This window comes from Manihot esculenta, chromosome 7 (assembly GCF_001659605.2).
Source record: "Manihot esculenta cultivar AM560-2 chromosome 7, M.esculenta_v8, whole genome shotgun sequence".
In the NCBI taxonomy this organism is placed as follows: domain Eukaryota; kingdom Viridiplantae; phylum Streptophyta; class Magnoliopsida; order Malpighiales; family Euphorbiaceae; genus Manihot; species Manihot esculenta.
This window is the reverse complement of record NC_035167.2, coordinates 3241067-3259392: the sequence shown is the minus strand read 5'-3', so window position 1 is coordinate 3259392 and position 18326 is coordinate 3241067. Positions and strand designations below refer to the sequence as shown.

Sequence of the window (18326 nt, the reverse complement as noted above, 5' to 3'; positions counted from 1 at the left end):
CTTTAAAACTTAAGAACTGCACTAACCATTTATATAAACATTTATGTAAGATTTAAAGGCTAAATTACATATTAGATATTTTTATTATTATTATTTTTTCTAAATTGAGTAAAATATTTTTTTTTGTGGGTTCCACTGACTCAATTTTCTATCTCCACCCTGTTTGTCTTGTATAAGTATATGAGATTTCATATGCTGAAGGCGACTCACAAATTCATTAGGTCAAGGTTCTTAGGAAGTTGGAACTTTGGCGAAGAGGCAACACATCCGGAACAAGATTATGGCCAGGTAATTTTTTTTTTCTTTTTCTTTCTTAACATCAAAATCATTTTATTTGATCAACACATGAAATTCCAAGTGTTATTTAAATTTTGTTCTGCAGTTTGATGATGAAGTTGCTAGTGATCTTAAGCTTAATTGCTGTTGGATCAATCTCATTTTCTTTTGGAGCTGAGTTTGAAAAATTGACTTCAAAAGAAGAAAAGAAAGGAAAATTTGGTTATTTGCACAGCAAAAATCATCCAAGGAGGACTAGAAACTCAGATGAAATGGATTCAGAATCCATTGAAATTGATAATCTTGAAGCCATCTCACCCCAATTTGTTGATGGAAACTTCAGAAACATTCACTCTCCAAGAATATTGACAGAGGCTGAGACCTCTGACTCTCGTCGCGCTGGTCAACCCGGTCATTGATTTAGGTTAATATATATGTGACCGTAGAGAATAAGTTTTTCAAAAGTTGATCCATCTGTTTTTAGGTGGAAATAAATGTAAGAATTATGAAAAATTCTCTACATGTTTATTATTTAATAAAAAATTTATTTTAATTCAATTGATTTTTTTCCTTAATTTTTATAACTAAAATAAAATTTTAATTATTTTTAGTTTAAAATTTTTATTTTTGAAAAACAAAATTATATGAAAAATCATTTTTTTTATTGTGAATGATGTTTTCAAAACGATGCTTTAAGATATATTTCTTATAATGAATGAAGTATGTAATTACTAACAACAATAAGTACTGTTGTTAAATTTCATGACCTGTATAATCTCAAGTCATCAATTTCATGACTTGTATAATCTCTAACTCAGATGTCAACATTCTGATTTTAGTCAAGTTTTTATCGGCTCGTTTCATTACGAGTATTAAATGCATTTACGATAAACAGGGTTGAAGTAACAATAGCTAAAATATGGATTAGCCGATTCAATATTTATTAGTTTACGCGTCACAGATATACTCTATCCAACCAGAATCTGGATCATCTGCATGACTTCACTGAAACCACCATTTTGCATCGTTAAGAAAACTTTATCTCTCTAAACATAACATTCGGCTCAATTACTTTTAATTACTACCAACATTTATTCCCTTTTGAACCAATTTCGGCTCATTACTGAATCAAATCATCTCTAGGTGTCCAAATCATATTATCCCCCATCTCAAGTTCATAATCTCCAAACCAAAAATATCCATCCAACCAACTGTACTGATCATGAACAAGTTGAAGCAAATCTTTACATGCATGCCTGCAGAAATTATTGATGGAAACTTTGTAAGAAAATTGATAGATGCTAAGCAGTCTGTTTCTCCCCCCTCTGGTCCTTCAGGTCATGATTGATCTTTGTTACAAGGCCCAAAATATTGCTGATTGTTCATCAAAACTTGGCAGACATACATGAAGATTCTGTTTCATTCTGGGTCCGTTCGTAGCTATTGTTAATGCTGATTATTGGTGGATCAAGATCTTGTTCTCATGGAGTTGAACCACTTGAGTACTTGGCTTCACAATAGGGAAGGAAAGAGAAAACTGGTTGTCAAGTTGCAAGAAAAGCAGAAAATGCTAAGTGAAGATGTGAAGAGAAACCATAATAGAACCCAGACCAACTGATTTTTTTTTAAAAAAAAAAGTTAAAAGATTAATATTAAATAGGACCAATTGAATTTTTTTAATTAAAAGATTAAATAATATTAACTCATTAATCATTGATTATAACTTTGGAATATTGAACAAAATTTTGTATTTAAATTAGCACATATTTTGCTAAATTATTTAATTTCTTTCAGGAAATACAATATTTAATTTATTACATTATTTCGATCTTACACTGTTCCTCCGCACTGTAAGATCAATGAGCATCACCATGAGCACCAGGCTTAGAACTGCTACCATCGGCTCCAATCCTTCGATATATGTGTGGTTTGGATATTAATCTTGGCATTGGATTATGTCTGAAATTGGCATCGTCAGTTTGGTCGGAGCCTGCAGGTAGCAGATGTTCATATTCGGTATGGATTCTTCTCTTGACATCTTCACAAGCCAAGTAGCTACTCCTCCTTGGATTTGATTTTCTTACAAGTTGACAACCAATTTTCTCTTTGTTTCCCTTTCCCCAAGCGTATGTTTCATATTCAACTCCAACAGTACTTGAGATTGATCCACCAATAGTAATTAAGATTAATAATAACACTACCTCCTTCTTCTTCTTCATCAAACTGCATCCACAACAATATATAATTACCTAGATTTCATATAAATAATCTAGTGTTAAAAAACAATTAAAAGAAGAATTACCTCCTCATAAGCAACTTTGATGGACGTCTTCGAATGCTTTTGCCTTGGTGTGGCTTTTGAGCACGTGTGTATTATAGAGAAAGTTGATAGAGTATATGTAAGAAATATGGTCTAATGTTTAGCCGTATGTAAGTCTACTTATATTATATTAGAGTTTTTATTTATTTAATAGTAATATAAACTAGTTTTCTTCCCACCATAAGAAAAACAAAATAATTCTATCAAATAACTGTTACATAAAAGAGAATTAAGGGAGATAAACTAATTTACAGGTTATTAAGATTTCTCTACAATAATGATGAATTCCGCACAAGATTAATAATTTATTATTTTCTTTTTATGTGGTTGTTGTCATATTCAAAATCTAATTAAAGACGTGATTACTTATAATTAATTTAAGGTTTATGTTGTTTTGATTGCACTTGAATAATTTTGATCGCAATCAATTATTAATAATTTTACATATGGTATTCAGAGCATAGTTTTAAATTGATAATAATCTATAAATTTATATTTGATTATGTTTTAATGAAATTTGTGATGATGATGTAAGACATAAACTAATAAAATTATGACGATGTAAACATGTTTATGATTATGTTTCTCAAGTCTCAGATATAATGTTTTCTCTTTACAATTATGAATCGATTAATATAATATATTAATGCTTTCTTTTATGATGATGTGAGCATGATATATTAATCTTTTAATTTTGTTTGGGGCTGTTACAGCAGTAGATTAAACCCAATTCAAATAATAATTATAATTATGATTATATTTAATTACCATATTGATCATTAATTTTGATTAAATAATGTATTGTCATCCTGAATTTAAATTTATATAAATATAAATTATTGACACCATGACTTTTTGAATAAAATTAATTTATTAGGCATTAAAGTAGCCGAATTAATTTTTGAATGGACAATCATATAATTTATATACTTTATGTGAATGACAATTGCCAATAACATTAAGTTTACTTTTCCCAGTACTGAAAATTAGAATGCTAAAGATTTTCTTCAACTGGTGAAAGAAAAGTTTCATTCTGCTGATAAGACACTTACAGGGACACTTATGGCTGAATTCACGACCATAAAGTTTGACGAGTCAAAGAGTATGCAGCAACATGTCATTGACATGACAAATACTGAAGCAAGACTTAAGTCACTGGATATGATAGTGGAGGACTCCTTCTTAATACAGTTTATCATGAACTCACCTTCTACTGAATATGGGGTATTTTACATCAATTATAACACACTGAAGGATAAGTGGAATATTGATGAATTGTCCAGTAAGCTTATTCAAGAGGAAGCGAGATTAAAGAAATAAGGAGTTCATCCAATTAATCAGGTGGAACAAGGAGCTGAAAAGAAAGTCAAACCAAAGGCCAAAAGTTTCAAGAAGAAACAACAACCTACTAAAGCCCTATAGGTTGCTGATGATGAAAAGAAAGGACATAAGTCAGTTAGATGTTATTTCTACAAGAAAGAAGGGCATCTCCAAAAGGATTGCCTGAAGCGTGAGGCTTGGTTAAAAAAGAAAGGTACATATTATGTTTCTGTATGCTTTGAATCAAATTTATTTGAAGTTCCTTCTAATACTTGGTGGTTTGATTCCGGCGCCACTGCTCGTGTTTCTAATATTATGTAGGGATTCCTTACGATCCAAATCATAAAGTCAACTAGCAACTTTGTATTTGTGGAGAACTGAATGAAGGCCCCAATTGAAGGTGTAAGGTCTTACAGACTGACATTAGATACTGGACATCACTTAGATCTAATGAACACTCTTTATGTACTTTCAACTTTAGGAATTTAATTTTTATTTCTAGACTTGATGCTAGTGGATATACTTCTAATGGTGGAAATGGTTGTTTCAATTTATATAACAATAGTTCCTTTATTAGTAATGCAATTCTTATGGATGGTGTTGTCCCTTGAAATAATCCAAGAGGGGGGATGAATTGGGTTTATAAAAAATTAAAGGGTAAAAATATAAATTAAAAAGGAATAAAGAAGGAAGAGAATAATGAATACAAGGATTTATGGAGGTTCAACTATCCCAAGCCTACATCCTCTCCTCAAGACTCTCCTTGATAGTTCAACTCCACTATCAAATTTTTTTTTGATGAAGATTAAAACCTCTTACAATTGTAGAGCAAAACCATTACTCTTTACAATTCTCTTTTTCTCACAAGAGCAATCCTGTGCTCAAAATCACATCACTACAATACATTCACTCAACAACCTTCACTCAATCTTAAAATATAAACTAATTACAATTCAAAGCAAACTTTCAAGAAATTAATGCTATGGAAGGTTTAGAGAGAGAAAGTGTAAAAAACTTGAATCTCAATAAATGTGTGCTTAGATAGTTGTTGTAACTTTTTTAGATCATAAACACATTATATTTATAGTTCTAATATAAATATGGCCATTGGATATGCATTAAATGCAAATAGAATCATTTGTGTACTGAAATAACAATTATTTCGTACTTAGAAAAACTCAAATTTGGCGGCTTAAAGTTAAAGTTCGGCGACCGAACGTTTAGAGGTGAAAAATAACTTCTTGAAAATAGATTTTTGGAGGGCTAAAGTCAATGTTCGACGGCCGAATATTTAGAAGTTTTGCGTATGTTCCTCCACTTTTGGAATCCGAACATTTGGCTTTAGGGTATAAATATTTCATTAAACCTTTGAAAAATCATAATTTAAGCTATAAAACTCCGAATTTCAATCCGTTTGAATCTTTATAACCTATATTTTAAGATTTTTTATTTTGATAAAAAATAATTTCAAAAGCACTCCATTTGAAAATTTTCATTTTGGTCCCTCAAATATGGAGCAAAAACTTAAGTTACAAACTTCTAATTTTATTTTATTTGAATTTTTATAACCTATAATTTGAAATCTCTTATTTGATGGAAAAGTATCTCCACAAAGGCTCCATACTTCAAATTTTATTTTAGTCCCCAGAAATAATTACTTAAAAATTGGCCATATTTGTAAGTTTTTAGGATTAAAAAAAAAAAATTTGAGCCAACACAATTAATTAATTGAAATTCACAATGCATAAAATAAGTTGGTCCCTTTCTTGTAGTATACTTCCAATCTTGGTACTTTTCATTCTTTAAAATGAAGCAATTTCATTTATTTAAATTAGGGACCTACAAGCTCACACAAACACTCCTAAAGATAATTAGTAGCACATCAATTATTTATTAGTCACCAAAACAAGGAATAGAACACTTAGGTCCAACAGATGGTTTATATAAATTGAAGCTTGATGATAATTTTTCTCAATCTCTGTTTAATGTTAATAATAATATTGGAATAAAATGTAGTTTGGCGAATGAACATTCTGCTTACTTGTGGCATAAACGTCTGGGTCATATATCCAAAGAAAGGTTAGAAAGATTAGTAAAGAATGAGATTCTATCAAATCTAGATTTTACTGATCTTGGCTTTTGTGTGGAATGTATTAAGCGCAAGCAAACCAAACATAACAAGAAAGGAGCCACAAGAAGCAGTCAACTTCTTGAAATAATACACACTGATATTTGTGGACCTTTTGACACTTCGTCTTTTAATGGAGAAAAATACTTTATCACCTTTATAGAATATTTTTCAAGTTATGGATACATCTATTTGTTGTAAGAAAAATCTCAATCTATAAATGCCCTTGAAGTTTTTGTAAAGAAGATTGAAAGGCGATTAGATAAAAAGATAAAAATTGTAAGATCTGATAGAGGTGGTGAGTATTATCGAAAGTATGATGAATCTGGATAGTGTCCTGGTTCGTTTGCCAAGTTCCTTAAAAGTCATGGCATATGTGCACAGTATACCATGCCAAACACACCACAATAAAATGGTGTGGCAGAAAGGCAGAATAGAACATTAATGGATATGGTTAGGGTTCCTAGTAAGTCAATTTCTAAAACTCCTTTTGAGTTATGGATCGGAAGGAAACCTAGTTTAAGACACCTACATATTTGGGGTTGTCCAGCAAAAGAACGAATTTATAATCTATATGAAAGAAAATTGGATTCTCGAACAGTTAATGGTTACTTTATAGATTACCCAGAGAAATCCAAAGGGTACAAGTTTTACTATCCAAACCATAGTTCTAGAGTTTTTGAAACAACAAATGCCAAATTTTTACAGAATGGTGAAGTTAGTGGGAGCGCTGAAAATTAAGCTGTGGATGTTAATAAAATAAGAGTTAATGTTCCATTAACCATAAATATTCCTAACCTAACAGTTACAACAAATGTTCTCCCTATTTCGGAAGAATAAAATAATCAAGAACAACATTTGCACAATGAAATAGCACCCCATGAAGAACCTAACTTACCACCAACTCGTGTAAATGAACTAGGTGGTATAGACTTAAACAAACCTGTAAGGGTTAGAAGGTCAGCTATTCCTGATGATTATTTGGTTTATTTGCAAGAGTCAGATTTTGATTGTGGCATTGATAATAATCCTATTTCATTTTCATAAGTCATGGATAGTGATAAGTCTGAAAGATGGGTTGATGCTATGAAAGAAGAGTTAAAATCAATGGCTTAGAATAATGTCTGGGATCTTGTAGACTTGCTAGAAGGATGCAAAAGAGTTGGTTGTAAATGGATGTTTAAGACCAAACGCGACTCAAATGTCAATGTTGAAAGACATAAAGCTAGACTTGTTGCCAAAATTATACTCAGAAAGATGACATTGATTATAAAGAGACTTTTTTACCTGTTTTAAAAAAGGATTCTTTGAGAATAGTTTTGGCATTAGTAGCTAATTTTGTTTTAGAGCTCCATCAGATGGATGTCAAAACAACATTTCTGAATGGAGACCTTGAAGAGGAAGTTTATATAGATCAATATGAAGGTTTTTCCATTAAAAACAAAGAATATATGGTGTGTCAATTAAAGAAATCAATATATGGACTTAAAAAAGCATACAGACAATGATATATTAAGTTCAACAATACCATTACTTCTTTCGATTTTGGGGAGATCACTATTGACCTGTATATTTACCGAAAAATTAATGGAAGTAAGTTTCTATTTTTGATTTTTTATGTTGATGACATTCTGCTTGCTGCAAATGATTTAGGGTTATAGCATAAGACTAAAGAATTTCTTTTTAAGAATTTTGAAATAAAAGATATAGGAGATGCATCCTATGTGATAGGAATTTCAATATTTCGTAAGAGATCAGAATGTTTATTGGAATTGTCTCAGAAAGCCTATATTGAAAGAATTCTTGAGAAATTTAACATGAGCAAATGCTCTGCATGTTTAGTTTCTAGTCAAAAGGGAGACAAATGTAGTCTTATGCAATGTCCAAAGCATGATGTGGAACGTAAAGAAATGGAAACAATTCCATATACTTCAATTGTGGGCAGTTTGATGTATTTTCAAACTTGTACCAGACCCGACATCAGTTTTGCAATAGGAATGCTGGGTAGATATAAAAGTAATCCTGGTATCGATCATTGAAAAGCTGCAAAGAAAGTGTTAAGATATCTTCAAAGAATGAAGGATATACATGCTCACTCATAAGAAGTCTGATCACTAAGAAGTGATTGGATATTCAGATTCAGATTTTGCTGGGTGTGTTGATAGTAGAAAGTCAATGTTTGGTTATTTGTTCCTATTAGTTGATGGAGCAATCTCATGGAAAATTGCCAAACGGTCTATCATCACATCATCCACTATGGAAGCAGAATTTATGGCTTCTTATGAGACTACAATTCATGCATTATGGCTGTGAAACTATATTTTAGGGCTTGAAATTGTCAACACAGTAAGCAGGCCACTAAAAATTTATTGTGATAATTCTGCAGCAGTTTTCTTCTCTAAAAATAACAAATACTCCCGAGGAGCAAAACACATAGAGTTAAAGTATTTTTATTGTGAAAGAGAAGATTTAAAAACAAAGAGTGTGTATAGAACATATCAAAACAGATCTTATGATTGCAGATCCACTGACTAAAGATTAATGACCTAAGACCTTCAAAGAACACGTGCTTAGAATGTGTCTTGATTGTATTGATGATTGCTGATGGTGTTTATGTTTTGCTTTAACACTCTTGAGCTCAATTACGATATGTTTCTGGATTTTATATTTCTTATTCACAATGTTTATGTATACATGATTGATTGAATAAGAAATTTATTTATATTTTCATAACTAGAATGTGAACTTTATGTTATTTATATACAACTTATGAACTTGAAAGTTCTTAATGTAATAGTATATGAAAGGGAGTATCAGATTATATTGTGTATGATTGCCGTAACCCACATTATGTAATTTATTGTGTTGGACTGCTTCGATGACTAACGATTTATAAGATTTAATTTTACTAGCATTATGATTATATTATTAAACCTAACATTGAAAACATCCGGCCAAGTGGGAGAATGTAAGAAATATGGCATGATGTTGAGACGTATTTTAAGTCCACTTATATTAGGTTAAGGTTTTTATTTATTTAACAGTATATTAAATCTAGACCGTTAAAATCAGTACTTGATGGACGTACAAGATCTAAAGTTTACAGGATATATAAACTAGTTCTCTCTCCACCCTAAGAAAAACACAGCCATTCCATTAAATTACTGTTATATAAAAGAGAGTTAAATGAGAGAAATTAGTTTATAGGTTATCAAGATTTCTCTACAATAATAACGAACACACAAGATTAGTAATTAATTATGTTTTTTTTTTCTATATGGTTATTGTCATATTCAAAATTCAATTAAAGGCATGATCCAAATTCAACTAAATGGTCTATTTTTATAAAGAAAATTGAAAGCTCAACTAAATTGAAAAAGAAAGAATTAATTTAATTGACTTTCATGGGCCTCTTTGACTCTTAATTTGGCCAGACATAATTTTTTTTAATCCATTACATTAACAATATGTATAATCATTTTTGTTATACGAGATATTAGGAAAGAATTCTGCAATTGTATTCAAAATCGATTCGAATTGATTTAACATTAAGTCTCTCATTTATTTATAGAAAATAATTTATATTTAAAAAATATTTTCTGTAAAAAATATTTTAAGTTTCTCATTTATTTATAAAAAATAATTTGTTTTTAAAAAAAATTTCAGTAAAAACTATTTTTTATAAAAAATATTTTCCAACGAGATATTTTTTTAATGTTTAATTTAATTTAAAAAATAAAATTTATAAATAAAAATAAATTTATTTTTTTTAAAATAACTTTTGACTAAACTTTTTTAGTGAATACACAAAAAAATATAGAAAATAAACAGAGCCCAAGATCAATTAACAATTCAAGTTTTGAATTGAATCCATTTCTAGATTTTAGAGAAATAATTTGATCTTTTGCTTTACCTCTGAATTAAAACGGTAAAAAAAATTTTAAAAATTCAATTGGATTTTTTTAAGTAAAAAATTTGAATAAAAAAGTTTATTAATGAATTTATGATTGGTGATGAACTGAAATCATATATTCCAATTGAAATTTCTTAGTAATGTATGTACACCCAGTTAATAGGAATTTTTAATTTAAATTCAAACGGAGACTTGCTCATATTTTAAAGTGTCATTTACTTGTCAACTAAGACTAAATAAAAAATATAAAAAGCTCAATAAATTTATAAAAAGAATTAAGTATAAATAATATATTATCAATAAATTTATAGTTAAATATTAAATCAAAATTAATTACATCGATAATAAAAAATTAAAAAAATAAATTAACTAAAAAAGCAAAACTAAAAAATGTAATAACAAAATAATTAAATTTCATATGTTGAGTGACTATATATAAAAACATTAAAAAAAAATTATAAGATTTTTATTCAATAAAATATGAAAAAATTTATAAATTTTTGAAATGGGGAATAGAAAAATTAAAAGATTAATTAATAAAAATTTTATTGTATTGGTGGCAGATTGACTGGGACGATATGACCCATTAAAATAATGTTTTAATTATTAAAAATTTTAAAATATTATTATTATTTAATAAATATATTTTTCTCTTTCTATATTATATTTACAATACAACTCGCAATTTCTTCTTCTCTTCTTTAAATTATTTTTTTCTCATTCTGTATTTTTTATTAATAAATCTGTGGAGAATTTTAAATTCTTACAGAAAAATTTTATTATATATATATACAGTAGTAGATAAGGAAAAAATCAACAAGGAGATTCTTAGAGCCAAGATCATTATGGCAAGGTAAATTTAACTTCTTTCTCAAGAAAATAAAATTATTTTGTTCAACATGCAATTTCAAATATTATTTAATTTAATTTCTTCTGCAGTTTGATGATGAAGTTGCTATTCTTATGCTTAATTTTTGCTGGATCAATCTCACATTCTCTTGAAGCTGAAGCTGAAGAACTGACTTCAGAAGAGAGAAGCAAAGAGAAAAATATCCATCCGATCCTTCACATGCCTGCAGAAATTGATAATCTTCAATCACCATTAATCTTCAGACAAGGTGATGGAAAGTTTAGAAAGATTGTCAGAAAATTGACAGACGTTAAGCTCCCTTCTTCTCCTCCCTCTGGTCCTTCTGGTCCTTCTCCTTCAAATCATCATTAATCTTCTGAAATTTTCCTAACAAGGAATTTCGCTCACTTAGAACTGTTGTTATGTAAGAACATTAAAAGGGGAAAACAATTTGCCTTGCCTGCTTTTTTTTTTTTTTTTTCCTTTCATTTTCTGTTTTATTTTAGAGTCATTGTTACCATTTCCAAGAGTTGATGTTGTTGATTTTTTATCTTTTTGTTCTCTTTATTTTTTATAAAAGATCTCTAAATATATTAATCTATTTGATAAAAATTAGGAGATATTTTCACTCAAACTCTAAATGGGACTCAAGTTGATTATATATGTAACAAATTGGGTATGATTAACATTTATGATCCAACTTGAAGAGGAGTGTTATAAGTTATAGGAAGTAAATATATTAATATAGGAAATAAATATTGATAGATGGATCAGTTGCTTAATCTTAAGGATTGTATAATCATAGGCTTGATTTTCCTTCCTATTTAGATATCGTCTCTCATGTATAAATAGGTTGTAATTTCTATTGTGAAATACAATAAATATTATCCTTCTATCTACAGTACTATACAACTCGAGAATTAATGTTCTCTTTATTTTTTATCTTGTGATTTAGTAATATCTCTTTTCTTTTCAAGAAAGTTATTATTGCTTATATAAAAATGTATATATCTATTCGATTTATAAGTGATATATTGTTTAAAATATATTATATAATAGATAAACGATTCTGAAAATCTATAGTTTGTATATATTTATATTTTAATTTTAATTTAATTGAATCAATTTATTTTTAATATAATTTAAGTTAATTTGTAAATTTCTAAATTTGATATTCCAAATTGATTATCTAGCTGATATGATAAATGTATTATTATTATTATTATTTTAATTGGTAAAAAAATATAATGTTTAACATTTTGCATTTTAATTTAAATATTTAAATTTTAAATAAATTGATTCAACGTTTATATTTAAATACAATTATAATAAATTTTTAAATTTTAAAAATAAAATTAAATATGTAGCTCACCTCTCAATAGTGATAAATTTTATTTTACAATAATAGTTATAAATATTTTATAACAGATATATTATTTAATTTAAAATAATAATTTCTATAAAATAATTAAAATTAATATATTACTTATATTATTTTTTTTTTTGAAATTGCCAACTAAACTATGAAATTGGCATATGTATTAAAATATAAAAATTGAGTCAATTAAATTAAAATTAAAAAATTTAGATTAAACTGCCAGTACACACTGATAATCGTTGGACCTCGTACCCACCTAGACCGAGTCGCAGATCAGGTTCCTAGACAGACCTGCCCAGCAGCTTGGACCTGGGTTCCGGCATGCATGACAGGCCAGGTCGCCCACGAGCCCAAACCCTGTAAGAAGGAAACCGGCCCGGTGATGAGACGTAGTGAGGAGCAAGTAGGCCCCGTTCCTTTGCAACCTTACTCGCATGCATACTGGAGAAAATTAAATGGCCGCCTGACATAGATAAGGAGACTAACGCTACTGTACGTATGAGCCTGCTCGATAAAGACGGGTGTCATTATAGTAGAGAGGCCGTTAAGTGTCATTAGCAAGTAAGAAGAAAAGAGTAAAAGAAAAGGAGGAACATTTCTCATGAATCAAGCTTACACATACATATTGTAAACCCTATTTTATGAATCTCAGAACATCACACACCAACATCAAATCTTTTTAGATCAAGTTTTTTTAGATCAATTAACCTATGTAATAAGATTCATTATGGAAAATGATTTTCTTAGCTTTAAAAATTTTCTTTGTTATGATTGTTTTAAAGTCTCTTGAACATCTAATTTATTGATGATGGCAACGATTTATTGCTAACACTTAGAAAATTAAATTTATTTGGAAGACATGAAATAAGATTTGTAGCTTACAATTGTTACTGATTTAAAAAATAATTATATTAATATAATTTTTTTTTAAAATGAAAATTAGAAAATACCTCTCAAATTTATTCAGATATACTTACCATCAGATTAAATTTGTGAGTGCATATTAATATAAATTTAAAACAATTTAAACAAAATAATCCCATTTATGAAACATTAATATTTTTCATACTTTTATATATACTAGTTTCATCATGGGCACTTGCATGTACATTTTTTTTTATATTTATTATTTTAATATTAAAATTTTAATTTTTTTAATTTAATTATACGATTAATAAATTTATAAAGATTTATAAACTAAAAATTTTATTAGATAAAATTTCAAAGTAACATCATAAAATACAGTCATAATATTTGACAGTGTTGTTGTTAATTTTCTTTTACCTATTTATTAAGTAAAAATTTTTAAAAAATTATCATTATTACTCTCTTTATAAAATTTTATTAATTTATATTGAAAAATAAAATTTATTAAAATAATAAAATAATAGTAACCATAAATTAATATTATATTTAATAAAATAATATGCATATTATATTCACTTTACATATATGTAATTCTGATATTTTTTTATACTTTTACGGAATATTTTTTTATCTAACCATAAATATTTCAAATTTTACGGAATGAATTTATTAGAATAACTTGAAATGATTATAATGATTGATATATTAATATAAAATAAAAAAATATAAATAACAAATTAATTTAAATATTATAAAGAAAAATCATTATTTTAAAACAAGATCAATTAAAAATTAATATTTTATTGCATAAAAATTTACACATTTTCGTATAAAATAGGATAATTTATATAAATTTAATTTGCTTTTTAATTTTTAAATAACAAATAATGTGTACAATTAATCTAGTTTAACTTTTATGAGAAATTGAAAAATCTATTATATGGAAGAAATAAATAAAATTATTGGACTTTATTACCCTCCTAATGTGAGTTAATGGGCATTCATCATTCTTATTAAGACACACTAATTAAATTAAAAAAATAAAATAAAATAAATATTATTTATGGCAAAAAAAAATCTATTAATTATATTCAGTCATTTTATAAACGTTTTTTATTTAAAAATTTTCTTTAGTATTTTCTTTAATTAGCTTAATATTATTAGGAATCTTATTTATAAAAAATTATATTCACATTAGAATTATATTAAATACATATAAAATAATTTTTTTTGAAATGAGGATTGGAAGGTAGAGAACAGATTTACTCGAATACATTTACGATCAGATTAAGTATCATGCACATATAAAATAATTTTAAATTTTATTATAATAATTTTAAATTATCATGAGTAATTTTAATAACTTAATTATTTCATCTTTGTTAACTTTTATATATATAATTTTGTTAATTTGATTCTAATAGATAAAATAATTTAAATTAGTTAGTATTACATAATATTTTAAGATTAATAAGTTTTAAATTATAAATTATAATAAAACTTTTAGTATAATTAGAATTATTATTAAAATAATATTAATTTTTATTTAATATTAATTATAATAATATTTACAATTGAATTTACTTACGAATGTAAGATTTTTGAATAAAGTTATTATTAACATAATGATTATCACTAAATTTTATTAATAGTAATTTAATTTGCATTAGTAATAAATTTATTGTCACTAAATTATATCTTTTAGTGAAGTATGAAATAATATTTTTTTAGAAAAATATATAATAATTTTAGTTTTTTTATAAATTTTATTTTAAATTATATAATAAAATTTTTTAAAGTTGAATTTAAATATAAATAGGACAAAATACTTTAAATTTATATAAATTTTAAAATTATATAACTAACTAAAATTAAATTATAGATAAAAATATTATTTATTAACCAATGAAATTAGAGGATAATCAGTACCATGTATCACTAAGGTGAGGAGTGTTGAGTTGCCATAACTTTCTATTGGCCAGTTAAACACAAAAGGCCAAATCTTTCTGCTAATGGTTATCAAAGACCAAATATTTTCACTAATTGATAATTATATCCAAATCAAAAGTACCATGTATCACTAAGGTGAGGAGTGTTGAGTTGAAATCCAAAAAAAATCGATTCAACCGAATTAATTTAAAATTTTAATTTAATTTTTTATTTATTTTATTAAAAAATAAATTAGAATATACCACTTTTATCATACTCAAACTTAAAATCAATTTAAATAAATTAAAATTAAAATTAATTAACAATTCAAATTTTGTATTGAATTGAAAGTTTAGATTTTTGAAAACTAAATTTGATATTTTGCTTGACCTTTCATCAAACAGGTGATTCAACCACTTCTTTAAAAGAATTTTTTTTTAAGTCTCAATTTACATTAATTTTATATTAATTTAAATCGAATTGAATTAAAATTAATTTTAAATTGTTTTTTAATTAAATCCGAATGGTCCGATTTAGAGCTATCACGGTTCTGGATATGAACTAGCTTGTGGCTGAAACTATAAACAAAATTATTAAAATTTAAACTCTTTTCAATTTATTAAAAATTAACCCAAAAAACATTAAATTAAATAGAACAATAACAATATATAAATTACATCAAACATGCACCCATAGACTTAATCTGGTGGTAAGTACATTTGTGTAAATCTAAAAGATTTCAGGTTCTACTCTCTCAATCTTCAATATCCCCATTTCAAAAAAAAAAAAAAATTACATCAAACATGTGCCAAAATCTTCTAGTAGAGATAAAGACACGAGATTACAACATATAATGTAATAGAACAATTCTTATTTAAAACTAATTTACTATGAACTTAAAACATAAATAAATAGATCACAGGGAGAGTTTGAAAATGGAATACGAAAGTACTAGGCTACCTTTGTTCCTGTTGCATAATCAATTGCATAATCAACCATGTGTACCAGTATTACTGACACTACCAGGGGAAGGCCTAAGTGCCGTTTGTAGGAGCCTCCGCATTCTAAATTTATTGTTGCATCTGAAATTGCCATCAATATTTAGCTTGCAGTCTGCGGCAGGTTGCAGATTTTCACCATATTCCTTCAGCTTTCCGATCATATTCTCATGGTTTTTCTTCACATGTTCACTGGGATTTGCTGCTTTTCCAGCAAGTTGACAGCCGGTTTTCTTTTTTCCTCCCTTTTGTGAAGCCAAGATTTGAAGTGGTTCAACTCCAAGAGAACATGAGATTGATCCACAAATAACCAACATCAACAATACCAGCTTCATCATCAAACTGGACAATATATGCAATTAATACTTCCAATTTAATTAATATTTATATATATATATATAAAATTTGGTGTTAGGGTAGAAGAATAATTACCTTCCCATGTGAGCAATTTTTTGGATGGAGTTTGCTGAATGCTTTGCCTTACTAGTGAAGCTCTCAAACTATATATAAACATTCATGAGCGAAAAGGGAGAATAGTCTTTTTTTTTTTTTTTTAAGTTATTATGTAATTTCTATATTACAACTACTTTAAAAAATACATTAAAATATTTTTTGATTTTAAAAAATTTATTAATTAATCCTTTTTCATTAATTATAATAATTAATTGATCATTTCCTTAATTATAATAATTAAGTGTTTATAAAAAATTAAAATATTTTCAATATAGAAGAATTTAAATAATAGATATTTTTACAAAATTGAGAAAGCAACTAATATGAGTTTTCTCCTATCATATAAAGTAAATAATAAAATATTTAACTGTTAAAATTAACGAAAAGATTAATTAATAAATTTTTGAGAAAAATATAAAATATTATTTTTAGACCTTATGCTAACGTGCAACTCATATCACAAAATATTATTTTAACACAAAATTAAACTACATATTTCGAAATAAACTACATACCTTGAAAAGAAAAACTGATAAAATCATATGGTACTTTTTTGTATTTTTTTTTAAATTTTTTTAAAATATCAAAGATATTTTAATGTGTTTTTCAAAATTCAGATACTAATTTATGAATTTTTCTATAATATAGGAACCAAATAATATTTTTTTTTGAATTATTTACTAGAATACCTCTCATGTCTGTTTTATGATTGAAAGATTTACAATTTAATCCCTGAATATTGCTATTATTAACAAGTCAATTTCTACATTTGTAGAAACTTATTAAAACGTTTTTAACTTTTTTCTTCGTTAATGAAATAGTCCTTCTGTCATATTTTCCGTTAAAAATAGATAAAGGATAAGAGAGAAAATTTTTAAAATCCAATTTTACCATCAAATAAAACCTCTTATTTAGTTTTTAGATATTGTTATTATTAATAAGTCAGTCCCTACATTTTCAAAGATCTATTAAAACGTTCTTATCTTTTCTCATATCTATTAAAACGTTCTTATTGTTTCTTTCTGTCAACGAAACAATCCCTCCTCCTCCTCCTTAAAAAAGATGTAAAAAAAAAAGAAGAAGAAGAAGAAGAAGATGACGATGATGATGGAGGAGAAGAAGAAGAAAAAAGAATAAGAAGAAAGACAAGAAAAAAGAGAAGAAAAAGATGATAATGATGAAGAAGAAAAAGATGATGATGATGAAGAAAAAAAAATCTCCTCTTCCTCCTCCTTAAAGAAAAAGAATAAGAAGAAAAATCGAAGAAGAATCAAACAAGAAGAATCAAAGAAGAAGAAGAATAAGAGGAAGAATCAATGAAGAAGAAAAATGAGGAGGAGAAAAAGGAGGAAGTAATTTGGTCTTTTGCTATATTTTTAATGGCAGAAATAGACGGAATGACTATTTTGTTGATGGAGCAAAAAGATAAGGAAATTTTAATAGGTTTCTGAAAATGTAGGGACTGACTTGTTAATAATGGCAATATCGAGAAACTAATGGCAATATCCAGAAACTAAATTGTAAATCTCTATTTATGATTTATAGAAAATGAATCCATTAGAAATTTATGGCTACCTCTCACAACGCATTCTAAATCTTATCACTACATTTAATACTTACTAATAGATGGGAAGTATTTAATTTAAAGATTTGTATATTCTTGCCTAAAGTCTTTTTTGGCATAAAAAAAAAAGGTTGATCTAAGTCAAGTCTACCCATTAAATTCATGCACTTCAACTTTATTTGAAAAATGACCAAATTTATTCATAAACAATATAACATGGGTTAAAACTGATAAATTTTATTTTTTATTCAAATTTACTCCTAATTAATTTTAAAAAATTAAATAAACTCAAATAGACCGAATGAAGTATAATTTACATACTCTTAAATT

The 18326-nt window shown here is 26.7% G+C and overlaps 2 protein-coding genes across 2 annotated transcripts; one reads left to right on the top strand and one right to left on the bottom strand.

Annotated features, from left to right (window-relative positions):
- Nucleotides 1-209: 209 nt before the first annotated feature.
- LOC110618892 lies at nucleotides 210-786 on the top strand. The gene is made up of 2 exons (XM_021762164.2): nucleotides 210-288; nucleotides 383-786. Exons 1-2 carry the CDS (start codon nucleotides 281-283, stop codon nucleotides 693-695), a joined length of 321 nt encoding a protein of 106 aa, XP_021617856.1. The 5' UTR covers nucleotides 210-280; the 3' UTR covers nucleotides 696-786.
- Nucleotides 787-15696: 14910 nt separating this feature from the next.
- On the bottom strand, nucleotides 15697-16474 carry LOC110618890. Its single transcript, XM_021762163.2, has 2 exons — nucleotides 16412-16474; nucleotides 15697-16321 (listed from the first exon to the last, which is right to left on the bottom strand). Exons 1-2 carry the CDS (start codon nucleotides 16417-16419, stop codon nucleotides 15973-15975), a joined length of 357 nt encoding a protein of 118 aa, XP_021617855.1. The 5' UTR covers nucleotides 16420-16474; the 3' UTR covers nucleotides 15697-15972.
- Nucleotides 16475-18326: the final 1852 nt, after the last annotated feature.